Genomic DNA, 13,731 nt, shown 5'->3' with positions numbered 1-13,731 from the left:
AATAAAACTTAACTTTTCATTAAAAAAATATAGTAATTAGAGATGTCTCATACATTAAAGTGGAAACAGACAACTTTCTCTTCAAGTGTTTCCAAGTTATATTTTTGTTGTCGCCGCTGTCGCAAACACAACAATCGCTTTCCTTTTTCCTCAGAGTAGCAACTACCAACAACACAGTTCATTCATTCATTCATTTAGTAGTAATGGAGACATGAAAGCAGGTAGAAATGGTGCCAGACTGACTGGATCGGCAGTTCACCTGGGGACAGACAGAACCGCACAGTGAAAGCAAGGTCGATAGGAAACCAGTCTAATCACCGATGGTGTCATTATTCTGTAGCCATTACATTGTGCAATCAACATTAATTTCATAATGTTATATTAAAGAAACAGTGTGTAAGATTTTGGGGGATTTAGTGACATCTAGTGGTGAGGATTGCATACTGCAGATTGAAACTTATACTTAAAACTTATGGTAAGAATTCCTGAAGTGTTTATTGTTCAGGTTTTTTTATTAGGAACTGAATTATCCGTACAGGTGTCTGACTCTGATTTTTAACCAGAAAAATACGTTTAAAAAAAAGTGCGTTTCTGCCATGCTGTTGGACATGTTGGAGACGGGCCACTAGTCTAGTACCTGCAAATATGTGCTCACCTTTTTCTCTGTTAACTTTTAATCAAGAAGCTCCAGGAGGTTTTGAGGTCTCCTTCATACACAACATAATTATTATATTCTCTTTCTGCCAATACATTCCCCTAAATCCTACACACTGCTCCCTGAAAGCAACAACTTCTGTCACCAGTTTAACCCTGTACGTCTCTTGTTCCTGTGTGTTTCCCCCAGATTGAGGAGGAGCTGGTTTCTATTCAGAAGGAGCGAACCGACCGCATCAAACACCTGCTGGAGCGCCAGGAGCGGGAGACCGACACCTTCGACATGGAGAGCATGCGGCTGGGCTTCGGCAACCTGGGCACCTTGGACCTTCCCAAGGACGACTACAGATGAGGGGCCGCTGTCGCCGCCGCTGCTGCCGCCGTCTCTCGTAGTCCCCGGGGCGTCCGTCTGCCTCAGTACACCCCTCCTCTCCTTTTACCTGACAGTGCAGGTGTTCACTGCTGCTGACGCCCTCACACACAAACACACACAGACGCAAAAAAGAAAAAACGGCTCCAGAATCAGCTCCAGTGTGTTTCCTGGGCCGGTCAGACAGAGTCGATGGCAGGTTTTAGTACTCCCCCCTCCTACCCTAAACCCACCTAAACTTCCTCCCCCTCCTTGCCTCTCATGGTGTCACAAGATGACGAAAAAAATATGCTGGATAACTTCCTGTAGTTGTCATGTTTTTGTAAGAATAATGATAACATAGTCACAGTGTTTCATGTTTCTTGTGCAATGATGACACTTTTGTTGTGACTAAATGTGGAAGACGAGAGAAGGAGGGAGAGAAAAACGAGGGCAGATGGACGAGCGACATCGCTCCACAAACATGCATTCTTAGAGGTGATTCATTTTTTGGTTAGTTTGGTGCAAAAAGAAAAAAATAAATCTCTGGACGAGATAAATCAAACAGCAGATTCTTCCGCAGCCGTCAGTCCGTGCTGCGTCTTTCAACACTTTTTGGTATTTATTCATCAGGACATTTTTATGACAAATTTGAATAATTTGATACTTTGAGACACAAATATCATGTACATACAGGTACGCTTCGAATAAATGTGACGGGTGAATTTAATTACTGTGGGGAGGGTGAATTGTGGTACTCGACACGTGTATCATACTGATTTCTCTGCACTGGCAGTCAATGTGAATAATAATACATGTGAACTCCATCTCCCAGCGAGCACAAAGGGCTTCACGGGCGGGCTGGGGGACTTGTACTTTGTGTATAGAAGGATTTATGGAGAGCTTTTACTTATTTTCGTATTGTATTTTAACTGTCACTCAAATCAAAAAAAATAATTTTTAAAGGCGCTTCTTTTCCCTCCCCCCTCCTCAGAGGCTCAGTCATGTATCAATGGGATTCTCATCTGATTTCTTTTTTTTTTTTTTTGCTTTACACAACTCCCGAGCTGTGTATTTTCTTATAAACCAGACCCGTATGATGCTTTATTATTGCATGCACTTTAATTTTTTTTTCCAGGTTAAAAGAAAGCATGAATCTGTCAGAGCTTTTAATTATATTTGTAAATAAAGTGCTCATCACACAAACGAAGGACGTGTTATCTTATCATCATATTCACTGCATACTGTCACAAACTGGCTGAATGAATGTGAGAAGTGAGAAGTTGGGAGTCCACACAAAATGTTTAGTTAAAACAAGCATCATTTATTAATCTAAGAGTAACTTAAATAACCAGTAGAGTGTGTCGGTCAGTAATGAAAGCCATGCATGGATGTGTTGTAGGTGCAAACCAAAAGCAATGATGCCAAGTGGACGTCAGCTGCAGGAAGGGAGAGAGCGAGTGAAACCTTTGACCAGCTTTTACAGCCTGGGAGGCCCAGGTGAGCTCAATCCAGGTAACGACCCTCCCACTTCAGCCAGCTACCTGATGGGGTTGGCTGGAACGTCCTCAGAGACAGTGGGAGGGACGTCACAGCACAACTGTAGGGGCGCAAGTATAATATCATGTTTTGTGATTCTGGCAGTGGTACATTTGTGTTGTGTTTAAATTCTCGACCACGAGACAACAGTGTTGTACTCTTTCTTCAGCCAACAAAACAACATGCTGCTAGTGTAAACACAAAGAATGCGAGACTATGACTCAGTCTTTAAGGGCGTCCACCTAGCTCCTGAAATTAGATATATCAAAAAGCAATATATCTTGCTTACAGTATCGCAGTATATGGAACTGTAACCCCTGTATCATGATGCATATCCAACTGCCAGATTCTTACAGGTAAGTAGTAAACGTGTAGTCACGTGCAGGTTTAGGTTATATGTAGGGCTATGGTTATCAGTCATTCATTTTCCGTTGGGGGTCACAGGGGGGTGGAGCCTATCCCAGCTGACACTGGGCGAGAGGCAGGGTACACCCTGGACAGGTCACCAGACTATCACAGGGCTGACACATAGAGACAGACAACCATTCACACTCACATTCACACCTACGGACAATTTAGAGTCACCAATTAACCTGCATGTCTTTGGACTGTGGGAGGAAGCTGGAGCACCTGGAGAAAACCCACGCTGACACGGGAGGAACATGCAAACTCCACACAGACAGGCTCACAGGGTTCGAACCCCCCACCAGGAGCCTTCTTGCTGTGAGGCGACAATGCTAACCACAGCACCACTGTACCACTGCTGCACCAGTTCAATGCCTATGTTGTTCAATAAATTAATGTTGGAAATAAGCTCGAGTACCCGCAACCCACCCTGGGTTCAAACTAGGAACCCTCTTGCTGTGGCGACAATGCTTACCACTGCAGCTCCGTGCCACCGGGAGTGAGTTAGGTTAATCTACATTTTGCTAAAAGGTAAGTTCATGTATAAGACGACTGTTAGGCTTAGTGGTCGGTTTCAAAATTCAGAAATGTGGACATTTACGCAGAGGAACTTGACTCATTTAGACAAAAATCAATTTAAAGATAGACAAATTGGATAAAATGTTTGTTCAAATTTAAGACTGTTTAATGACTTAGAAGGCCTAATATTTATAAAACTGAATTGTTTAACACCCTGGTTAACAAAGCAGAAGGTAATGAATTACTTTGAGCCTGCTGATGTGCATTTAAAACAGTGTGGGGGTTCATTTTGACAGCACACACTGCTGCTGAATGGCTCCCATCTCTGAAAACATGGTTGGTCTTATCCTCAACATTCATCACCTAAAGGGATAGTTCAGATTTTCTTAAGTGGGGTTGCATCGGGTACTTATCCACAGTCAGTGTACTACATACATAGGGTAGATGCCAGTTGGCATGCCCCCAGTCTGGAGGAGGAGGCTGGAGTCCAACATAGAAGCTAAGCAACGTACTGCAACAAAATACGTTTTACCTACCTAAAAAAAAATTATCAGTTTGAGTGTATTGTTACAGCTGTGTGTGTTCTGTGCTGCTGTCCATTTTCCCTCCATTGTAGATCTGCCCAGGTGTGCTGCATTACTTAACAAGGTGCAGTGCACCTGGCATTGAGGAGGTGCTTAAGAGCTCCTGTGCCAGCAGCAAAGGAGAGAGGCCTCTGGTGTGGGGACTGCTGGTCCTGCTGCCTCTCAGCCTGGGATTTTTGTTGTCTTGTTTGCTAGCCACCTAAAAAAAAATCAATATCAGTTGTGTATCAGTGTACACTATGCTGAGAGTATTTTCAGTGCTTCACCTTTTTGTCAGACAGCCCTTTCCGATGTGAAAGCCTTTAACAGCTTCAGTTCCCCATCTATGCTCTCATCAAAGCCACCAGACTCCATTGACAAAACTGCAATATTAGTATTCTGAATACCGGAGCTGCTCGTCGACCTCTGCTTCGCTTAATTTGCTAGTTTGTGTTATTGTATGACTTTGGTGAATCCAAACCAACCCTTTTAAACGCCGAAGTCACACAATAACACAAACAAAACAACTGTATAAGGCAGTGATAAACCAGTGGCTCCTGTTTTCAGTGTTGTTAAATCGCTGTTTTTCTTAATGGAGTCTTGCATTGAAGAGCGTGTTAACACAGCTTCGTTTTCCTGTTGGAAATCACTGTCTGACATTAAGTTGAAGCAGTGAAAATACTCTCAATATAGCAAATACTAAAACTGATACTGATTTTTTTAAGTGGGACTTTTTTTCTGGTGGGTAAATACATGTTCTTGCTGACCCCTCCACAGCAGTAGATTGCTAAACTGCCATTGTTGGACTCCAGCCTGCTTCTGCAAACTGGGGGCATGCTGACTGACATGTACTGTATGTCACTTCAGTCTAATTGTCAAGCTACTGTATGTGTCAAATCCTCATCTCACATTGCAGAGCTGGTGAAAGCACGTTGAGGTGACGGTACAAAAATTAAAGAACAAAGAACAAAGGTTACTGAAGGTATGTTGGATTAAACTGAGCAGTTCATGGCAGTTCCAGACTGCAGCATTCCTACCACAGTACAGTCCATTTCCTACAAGTTATTTATTTAATTGAGACACTTTGCAGGCAAAGGATCTAAATCTTGACCCCAGTTCTTCAGTCAGAATGTACATTATACCTGCCAACACCTTTTATGGTAAATTATGCTGTATTTTCTGCAAAGTGCTCCTTCTGCAGCTGAGGTACCGAATATAACCAACTTCAAAACTGAAGTGCCCCTGGTTCTAATTATTCAAATCACAATGGAACAAACTTCTCAAATCATCGCGCACATGTACAATCTATCCTCACGATACTTAATATGGTTAATATTAAGATGTTATGGAGGACTGACAGGATCAGAAAACACTTCAACAAATAACCATTTCAGTGTTAAACCGATTTATTGCAGATGAGTGCAGGTGACATCACTGAGAGGAGCAGTTTTTCCTGTCACAGCATGGGTAGGCAACAGTGGGAAAAGTAATATTATTCAGTGGCACACTCACAAAAAATGCTTTGTTACTGTTGGGGTTTTTTGCTTCTTGCAAAATGGAATTTCCTACAGACCATAAGCCTCTGTGTGAATTCCTAGTGCTGAACGCTCGAGTCAAGTCTTTTCATTTTACTTTCCGGCCAGCTGCTCGTACAGTTTGGGGACGTAGTCGTCCCACTCGGCCTGGTAGCAGGTTCCAGCCACAGGAGCTCCCAGGTTGTATTTCTGCCTGAAGCTTTGGATCTTGAACTTGCCGCGGCCGTCTCCGGAACGGTTAGTGAGGACGGTCTCGGAGCAGGACAGGCTGCCTGACTGCTCATACACCAGCCACACGTACCTGTGGAGACCTGAGGGGGACAACGACAGAGGCTTTTTAAATGTTGTGTTGTGTTACAAACAACAGCTGTAAACCGTAAATTATTGATGCCAGGCTACAGATACAGTGTGAGCTTAACTGTGGCAAAGCCTGCAGACGTGCCAAACTCTAAACTGGTAGTTACATATTTGACATATTTAACGACAGCCTTGTGGATAGTTTTATTTTATCTTGACATAAGCTGCATGTATTCTTACAAAAGGACAAGTTTCATCAAGAGAAATATGGAAAAAAAACATTAACAACTGTTGGTCTCTCTATCAACAACAGAGTCCAGGAACACATGCATTATACTCATCGTGGATTTGGTTTAGGTTTAACTGATCAAACTGTCTCAATTCTTTGATTGTATTTCTCTAAGCTTCATTCTCTTTTACCTGTGCCATTGGGTGGACCAGAGCCCACGTAGTCGGACATGACACAGCCAGAAGACACGTCATTCCCCTTCATGTTGACCACCAGAAAGTGGTGCCACTCCCTACAGTGAAAGGCAAAACATACATGTTTGCAATGAAATCTAACGCTCGTGGAAAATAATCTTGGTCACAAAGGAAACTGGCCCAGACACTTTGATTTAGAGCTCCAGGCAAAATATAAATAAGCATGTATATAGTCTGCTGAGATCTTGACACTATTTCAAATCAGCAGAGTGCATGCACAGTGCACAGGAAGTAACAGGAAAGTGAGGTAAATGGGGCCACAGTCGCTTTGCAATTCAATCCTCCCATGAGTCCACCAGGGGCCAGTGTCCCCATGACCACAAGACTGGACCCCCTTTAGTTCTTTGGAATACAATGATATTACTCTATGCAGAATAAATTTAAGACAGATGAAACCCCCCCTTCACTTCCAACCACTACTTGCATTTTATTGCCAATATAATAACTTTATTTTTCATATTATTTACTTTATTTGGGGACTGCATTTCCCATGAGTTGATGCACATGCATCAGCTACTCCTCCACAATGTTGCAGCCACGCCGCACCTCCCTCCACCCTCCTGTGGCTGCTCCTCTCACCTGAATTTGGGCTGTTCCCTGCTGGGAGCGTCAGGGTCGGTCAGGGCCAAAGTGTACAGTTTACCGGGGTCACATCCTTCCCACTCGATGCAAGTGGGTCGATTTTGCACCTGCGTGTGAACACATGTGAACACTATTAAAACTGGTGCGTCACTCCAATGTTTAGCTGGTTGCATGCCCGAGCTTTAGCAGCTGTAACGCCCATGTGAGGGCGCTATTCACAGTCTATTACAGCTGCAGACACGCTGAAGGCATTATGTAACCCAGTCCATTGTTTGCAAACACGCTGACACCCAATAATCAATTACAAAGCAGCATTTATTACAAGAAATGTGTTAGCACTGTGCTACGTATATGCTAACTTTTAAGCTAACGCAGGAACGACGCTAAATTAGCAGAGTTGTTAGCATGGCTAGCCAACATTAGTTAGCTAACTAACCTGTGTTGGCGTGAGCACTTTGCCGAGCTCGTCGATTTCCACAGAGCCGTATTTAACAGTCAGAGGCTTGGCAGGCTTCTCCTCGACCTCCAGCAGGGCAAGAGGCCCGGTCCACTGGCTCAAATCTGCGGGCATTTTGACTTGTAGTCCGGCTGCAGACGCTGACTGTACCGCTACTGCCAAGCACACACAAACTGCCAAAAGTGTTGCGTTCAGGCACCACTAGGAGATATAGAAACTGGTGGAGAATTTGCGCGTTTAGCTTACAATTTAAAGCAACTGAATACAAAATATCTTAATTTATAAATCTGAAATCATGCCAGAATGAACTTAAGTAGATATCAGTCATGTTTACAAGTTTATTCCCAACTGTAGCGCTAATAACAACTAATTGTTTTGATGTCAGTTCCCACTGGTTGATAATTACCAAGTTTGTCGCCCGTTTAAACCACAAAAATGACATATTAGTACTTATGTATGCTGACGTTGCTTCGTTAAGTCAAATGGGAGGTAAATGAAATTATTAATGCTTCTTGTATTTAGTACTGAGTGGTGAAAGGCATTTTTCCGAGCAATGTGACTACATTTGAACGGCACAAACTGCACATGCTGAAGGTAACCGTTAGAGGGCGGTGTCACCTCTCTGCCACATGAATTGTGATTGGCTAAAATGCCTGTCAATCAGATCTCCCCCAAGCTGGTCTCTCCTTCAGCTCTCATGCTCCATTAACACACTTTCTGTTTCCAGACATCCCATTTTTAGAAACTGGGGTCTGGCTGTGGGATAATTATTTAACTAATTTGAGCGTATTTTACCTGTTAAAGCAGAGGGATGTGTTTTTCCGTCTTATTAAGATGCAAAACTATTCCTCTAAGGGTTTAAAGTAGGTCAGAGGTGATCAGTATAGTATTATATAGCAGTCATTTGTATTACATGATTGATGCCTATTACAGCCTTTATGGCAGTGCTTCATATTTGCATGCCACAGACCTTAAACACACAAACACAGATTTGTGGCATTTATTCCCTATATGTGATTATACTAATGCTGACTTAGCTTAATTAACCCTTTGAAACTTAGATCAACATCACTTTTCTTGTGCTACTGCTTTCAGACACCAGTAGCGAGTCATTAAACCTTTGACCCCTGAGCGAATTGGTGTGATTTCTTTCATAAAAGTGGGGGGGAAGGCAAGGAGCAACTTGGTAAGAAATGTTCCACAAATTGCAAAAACATTAATAGATTTAGAGAAATATTTTTTTAAAAGCTAGGGAGAAATGAAATTTATAATTATCATTACATTATGTTACAGAATTATTATAATTTTTAAACACGTTTTCCAGGTTATTTCCTTGATTGCTTGTTTGTTCTTAACTTTCTTTTCTTTTTTTTCCTTTTTTTTTAAACTAATGTTTTGGTTTTATTTATTTTAATTTCTTACAGATTTTTTTGTGTCATTTATTCTTTTGATGCTCATTACCTTCTTCCCATGCTTTTAAAAAAATAATATTCAGGTTTCAGAGGGTAAATGAACAATCATCCTATCATAACTTAAATCACACTTAAATTAATTCAGTTTTATTGTTATGGATGTGAATTCAATTCAAATAAACACAAGAAGTTTGTGCTCTAGAGAAAGGATCAGCACTCAGTGAATAACTTCCTAAGCCCTATGATAAGCTATTATGGCAAGGCTTAACTATACAGACCAGTGAGCAGTGATAACTAGCATGTCTTTGGGGTCATCGGGTGGGAACCTCCTTTCACCAGTGTTTCGTCTAGTTGGTCCCACGACACCTCCAGGAGGCTAGACAGTGATCTCTGGCGTCCCAGAGACACTCCCCTAATGCCAGCTCTCATTGCTCCCCACACCAACCCAACAACCTCCTTTACCTTACTTACACATGGCTTTCTCATCCCAAACAGCACCTCCTTTACCTTACTTACACATGGCTTTCTCATCCCAAACAGCATTGCCACCTTCAACAAACCCAGGCTCCTTACATGCGAGCGCCAGGTAGAAGTAGTGCTGATACTACCTTTCCTAGCACATTCACCATAGTCTATTTCACACACTACATAGCATAACTCTAATATAAGCTAAAGTTAAAGGAGCTAGAGAGGATAAACTATGAATGCTATGAATCCCCTACACCCCACTTCCACTGGACAAATCCATCCTCGCTGTTCAGCTTCTGCTCCTAAGTCTGCATACCTAAGCTTTTTTCTTTCATGAGTCTTCCCAAGGAGCTGTCAGCTCAATGAAATAAACTATCCGTCGACTCACTGACCACAACACTATGTCAGGCCTGTGATTGGTACAAACTATTTCCTGGGGAACAACAAGCTTTCTCCCTAAATCTACTTGCATTTCCCAATCACAAGCTCCTTCTAGGCAGTCACACCCTTACCTCCTTACTAACTTATCCCTTCTGTATTTCTCCCCCTCACGGACAAACTGAATTGCTAAACTCCTATTCTTAAAACCTTTGCATTGCATCTAAACCAGTGCGTCTTCACTTCACAGGGCAGGCTTGAAGATAGACATCCTCAAGTCCTTCTACAGGTGTGTGGTGGAGAGCATCCTCACTTCCTGCATCACCGCGTGGTTCTGCAGCTGCACAGTGGCAGAGAAGCAGGCACTGCAGCGGCTGGTCAACTCTGTACTCGGGAACAGCGGAGCAGCCCACACCTTTTTCCTGCTGGGCCTGGACCAGCTCAGATAGAACTCAACATATTTGGGGCCTCCGTGTGAAGCCCGAATTTAAATCCCTACACATACATATTTATAGTACTACTTAAATTATAAGATTGGATTTCAGGGTGGGCTCCTAGATTCTCTAGGTATATACTGCATTTATTTATTTATTTATTTATTTATTATTCCACTGAGAACGGAGTACTGTATTTCGTTCAGCATGTACATGATGAATGACAAATAAAGCAACCTTGAACCTTGAACCTTGTCTTCAGGTTCTTAAAAGGTCATAAACCATTCTAAATGATTTTTTTTAAATCAAACATATAAGGCCTTGAAAGTCATTGAATAATCCTACATTTAAATGTGTGAGGTCTTGATTGGCAAGAACATTTTATATTAATTAATTTATCATCTTTTAATATATTTTCATCGAAATGAATCAAGCTTTTCTGTGTGAAAGTTCACGTTTCTGTTGTTACAAATCTTTAAACCTACCACTGAACTTGATGCTGTCTTTTTTACCTTATATTTGCACTTACCTGTTGGCTGCCTGAACACTGATGCAGGCAAAGTCTCAGTTTTAGTCCTACTAGATCTGAGTGCTGCTTTTGACACTGTCGATCATGAGATCCTTTCACAGAGACTAGAGGACTGGGTGGGCATCTCTGGCACTGCCCTAAATTGGTTGAAGTCCTATCTAGAAAACAGGAAGTACTTTGTTGAAATTGGTAACTGTGTCTCAGACCACATGGCCTTGACCTGTGGGGTGCCCCAAGGGTCAATCCTGGGACCCCTTCTGTTCAATCTCTACATGCTGCCTTTAGGCCAGTTAATACAAAGTAATAATGTGTCCTACCACAATTGTGCAGACGACACTCAGATCTATGTCACACTGACAGCAGGTGAATATGGACCAGTGGATTCACTCTGTCACTGCATCCAACAGGTCAGTGTGTGGATGCAAAACAACTTTCTCCAGCTAAATTCAGACAAGACTGAAGTCATCGTATTTGGTCCACAGAAACAAAGAGAAAGTGTCAGCAGTCACCTCCAGTCTCTCTCTCTAAAACCTACAAATCAGGTTAGAAATCTCGGGGTAATAATGGACTCAGACTTGAACTTTAACAGCCACATCAAATCAATAACATCAGCAGCTTTTTACCATCTAAAAAACATTGCCAAAATCAAAGGTATAGTGTCTAAACCTGACTTGGAGAGACTTATCCATGCATTTGTCTCTAGTAGGTTAGACTACTGTAACGGCCTGCTCACTGGCCTCTCCAAACGGGCCGTAAGACAGCTGCAGTACATCCAGAATGCTGCTGCTCGGGTCCTGACCAGAACCAGGAAGTACGAGCACATTAGTCCTGTGCTCAGGTCTCTACACTGGCTTCCTGTGGCTCAGAGAATAGACTTTAAAGCAGCTCTGCTTGTGTACAAGTCTCTCCACGGCCTAGCACCAAAGTACATCTCTGACATGTTAGTGCCATATGAACCATCTCGGACTCTGAGGACCTCAGGGACCGGCCTCCTGCTGGTGCCCAGAGTCAGGACTAAACATGGGGAATCAGGATTCCAGTTTTATGCAGCTAAAATCTGGAACAGTCTTTCTGAAGATGTGAGACAGGCCTCTACTCTGACAATGTTCAAATCTAGGCTCAAAACAGCTCTATTTCACTGTGCATATGACTGAAAGGATCTTATCTGCACTCTTCTCTTTTAAAGTTCATTTTATAATGATTATTTATGTTTTTATTTTGTATTGTGATTTTAATGCATTTTCTTGTTCTGTAAAGCACTTTGAATTACTTTGTGTACGAATTGTGCTCTACAAATAAACTTGCCTTGCCTTGCCTTGGCAAAATGTAGATTAACCTAACTCACTCTGGTAACCATATTCCTACATAAAACCTACCTCTGCACGGCACCACTTACTTCCTTTTTACTTACTTTCAATGCTTCAATCAGAAAAACATGATTTGTCCAGAAATGTGTCTTAAATTACTTTGAAAATGCCTTAAAAAGCACAAGATGTATGTGTATGATACTTTTAGGCTCTCTAGAAAACACTCAGTCAGCAAGTAGTAAAAGCCTAGTAGGCTACCATTAATTTACTACATTATGTCATGTAATTGCTAAATTAAGTTGCCTCTATGTTCCCTGGATTGTATTTAACTTGATCACACGTGTTATGCATGTATTTCTATAGACTTGCACGTTTATCAATACCTGTAGTGTAAACAGTATGATGTCATTATCTATAGTGCCACGATCAAGGCCAAGTTTTGCAGTTAGAGAGGCCAGTTCAAAGTGAGACGATGCACCATGCAGAGCACCACAGAAACCCTTCAGGCTATGGTATCATAAATCAGTTTTGTTGAGCAGATAATTCTCTGCTTCGTGTCCTCTAGTTAAACCTGTTAAATCTGTCAGAACACTCAACAAATATGTGGCTGGGTAAAATCAGCTAAAGGACCATACCAGTGGTTTTGTATGTTTTAGTCATTCAGTACGACAGATGTATGATGATAGGAAAACCCTGCTAACAACCTCTTGTAATCTGTTGAAGCCTATTAAAATATGTTTTACACCATCACACAGGCAACCATGTGCAAGGCTTAGCTACATATCTATAGGTCACCCCAAATATCTGATTTTAACTGTTCAGAAAGCAGTGTCATCACAAGGTTCACTGAGTGACCCTGATGACATGTTTTCATTTCAGTTCCTTATTCATTTTTTGTAAACATATATTTATTAATTTCAAACCTTTGGGACTGGGTGCTGAATCCTTAATGCAAGCAAAGATCAGGACAGCACTCCAATTAGAATTTTTAACATTGCCACACGGACGTTTCAGGCAAGACGCCCTTCTTCAGTGTGTATTATGGCAATGTCACAAACAATATGGTGGGGTTGATTATAGCCCACCTGAGCTGATTAAAAATGTTAGAGTAATGGCAGTGTTGACTGTTAACACTCAATAATTCAAGAATGAAAGACATGATTTCCCAACTAAATAACTTTTTACAGTGCTTTATTTTGCATACATTTAAAGAATTTGTGACAATTTCTTAGTATGAATGAAATAATTCAAGAAGACTTTTTATTTTATTTTGCCGAATTTTATTGAATTTGTCTTTGTGTCGGGAGGAAACCGGAGCACCCGGAGAAAACCAAACCTCACTAACTAATGGGCTCTGAGGCATGAGTATTTCCTGTCCTATACTACTGGATTAAGTGATTAATCAGGTGTGCGGCACACCCAGCACACACCTGATTAATCACTTAATTCAATAGTATAGGACAGGAAATACTCATGCCTACTTCCTTTCAGGAAGTAGTGGAGCTGGTACACAGAGAACTAACTAACTAACTAACTAACTAACTAACTAACTAACTAACTAACTAACTAACTAACTGTAGGAGCCAAGATACAGTTTTACATGCAGTACCAGTCACTGGTACTGCATGCCAGTACCTCCAAATCCTAGCTAGCCAAAGAGTTAACTAACTAGTTCTGCAGTACAGACACCCGTTGGACATTTGGGTCCTCATACCTACTTGCGAATACATACCTGCATCAGCCTGTATTTTATGCGGGTGATGCTGGTATGAGGGCAGGTGTGGTGAGGGCAGCTGACAGGTGGTCGGGGTGTTGTATCC

At 41.8% G+C, this 13,731-nt stretch overlaps 2 protein-coding genes across 4 annotated transcripts in view; one reads left to right on the top strand and one right to left on the bottom strand.

The window, feature by feature from the left end:
• The window catches only part of taok3a (TAO kinase 3a), a 98,005-nt gene extending 95,796 nt beyond the window's left edge, over positions 1 to 2,209 (top strand). For all 3 annotated transcript variants that reach the window (XM_050050638.1, XM_050050639.1, XM_050050641.1), the window contains exon 21: positions 845 to 2,209. In XM_050050638.1, the coding sequence (XP_049906595.1) occupies positions 845 to 1,006 (162 nt within the window). In that variant the 3' untranslated portion in view covers positions 1,007 to 2,209. The remainder of the gene's footprint in view (positions 1 to 844) is intronic.
• A 3,208-nt stretch (positions 2,210 to 5,417) lies between these two features.
• Positions 5,418 to 7,580, bottom strand: pebp1 (phosphatidylethanolamine binding protein 1). The gene is made up of 4 exons (XM_050050671.1): positions 7,363 to 7,580; positions 6,924 to 7,033; positions 6,282 to 6,382; positions 5,418 to 5,875 (listed from the first exon to the last, which is right to left on the bottom strand). The coding sequence occupies exons 1-4, from the start codon at positions 7,495 to 7,497 to the stop codon at positions 5,658 to 5,660; spliced, it is 564 nt and encodes a 187-aa protein (XP_049906628.1). The 5' UTR covers positions 7,498 to 7,580; the 3' UTR covers positions 5,418 to 5,657.
• Between the last annotated feature and the right edge of the window lie 6,151 nt (positions 7,581 to 13,731).

Source organism: Epinephelus moara, chromosome 8 (assembly GCF_006386435.1).
Source record: "Epinephelus moara isolate mb chromosome 8, YSFRI_EMoa_1.0, whole genome shotgun sequence".
Classification (NCBI taxonomy): domain Eukaryota; kingdom Metazoa; phylum Chordata; class Actinopteri; order Perciformes; family Serranidae; genus Epinephelus; species Epinephelus moara.
Note: the sequence above shows the minus strand (reverse complement) of the source record. Positions and strands in the feature narration are given on the sequence as shown.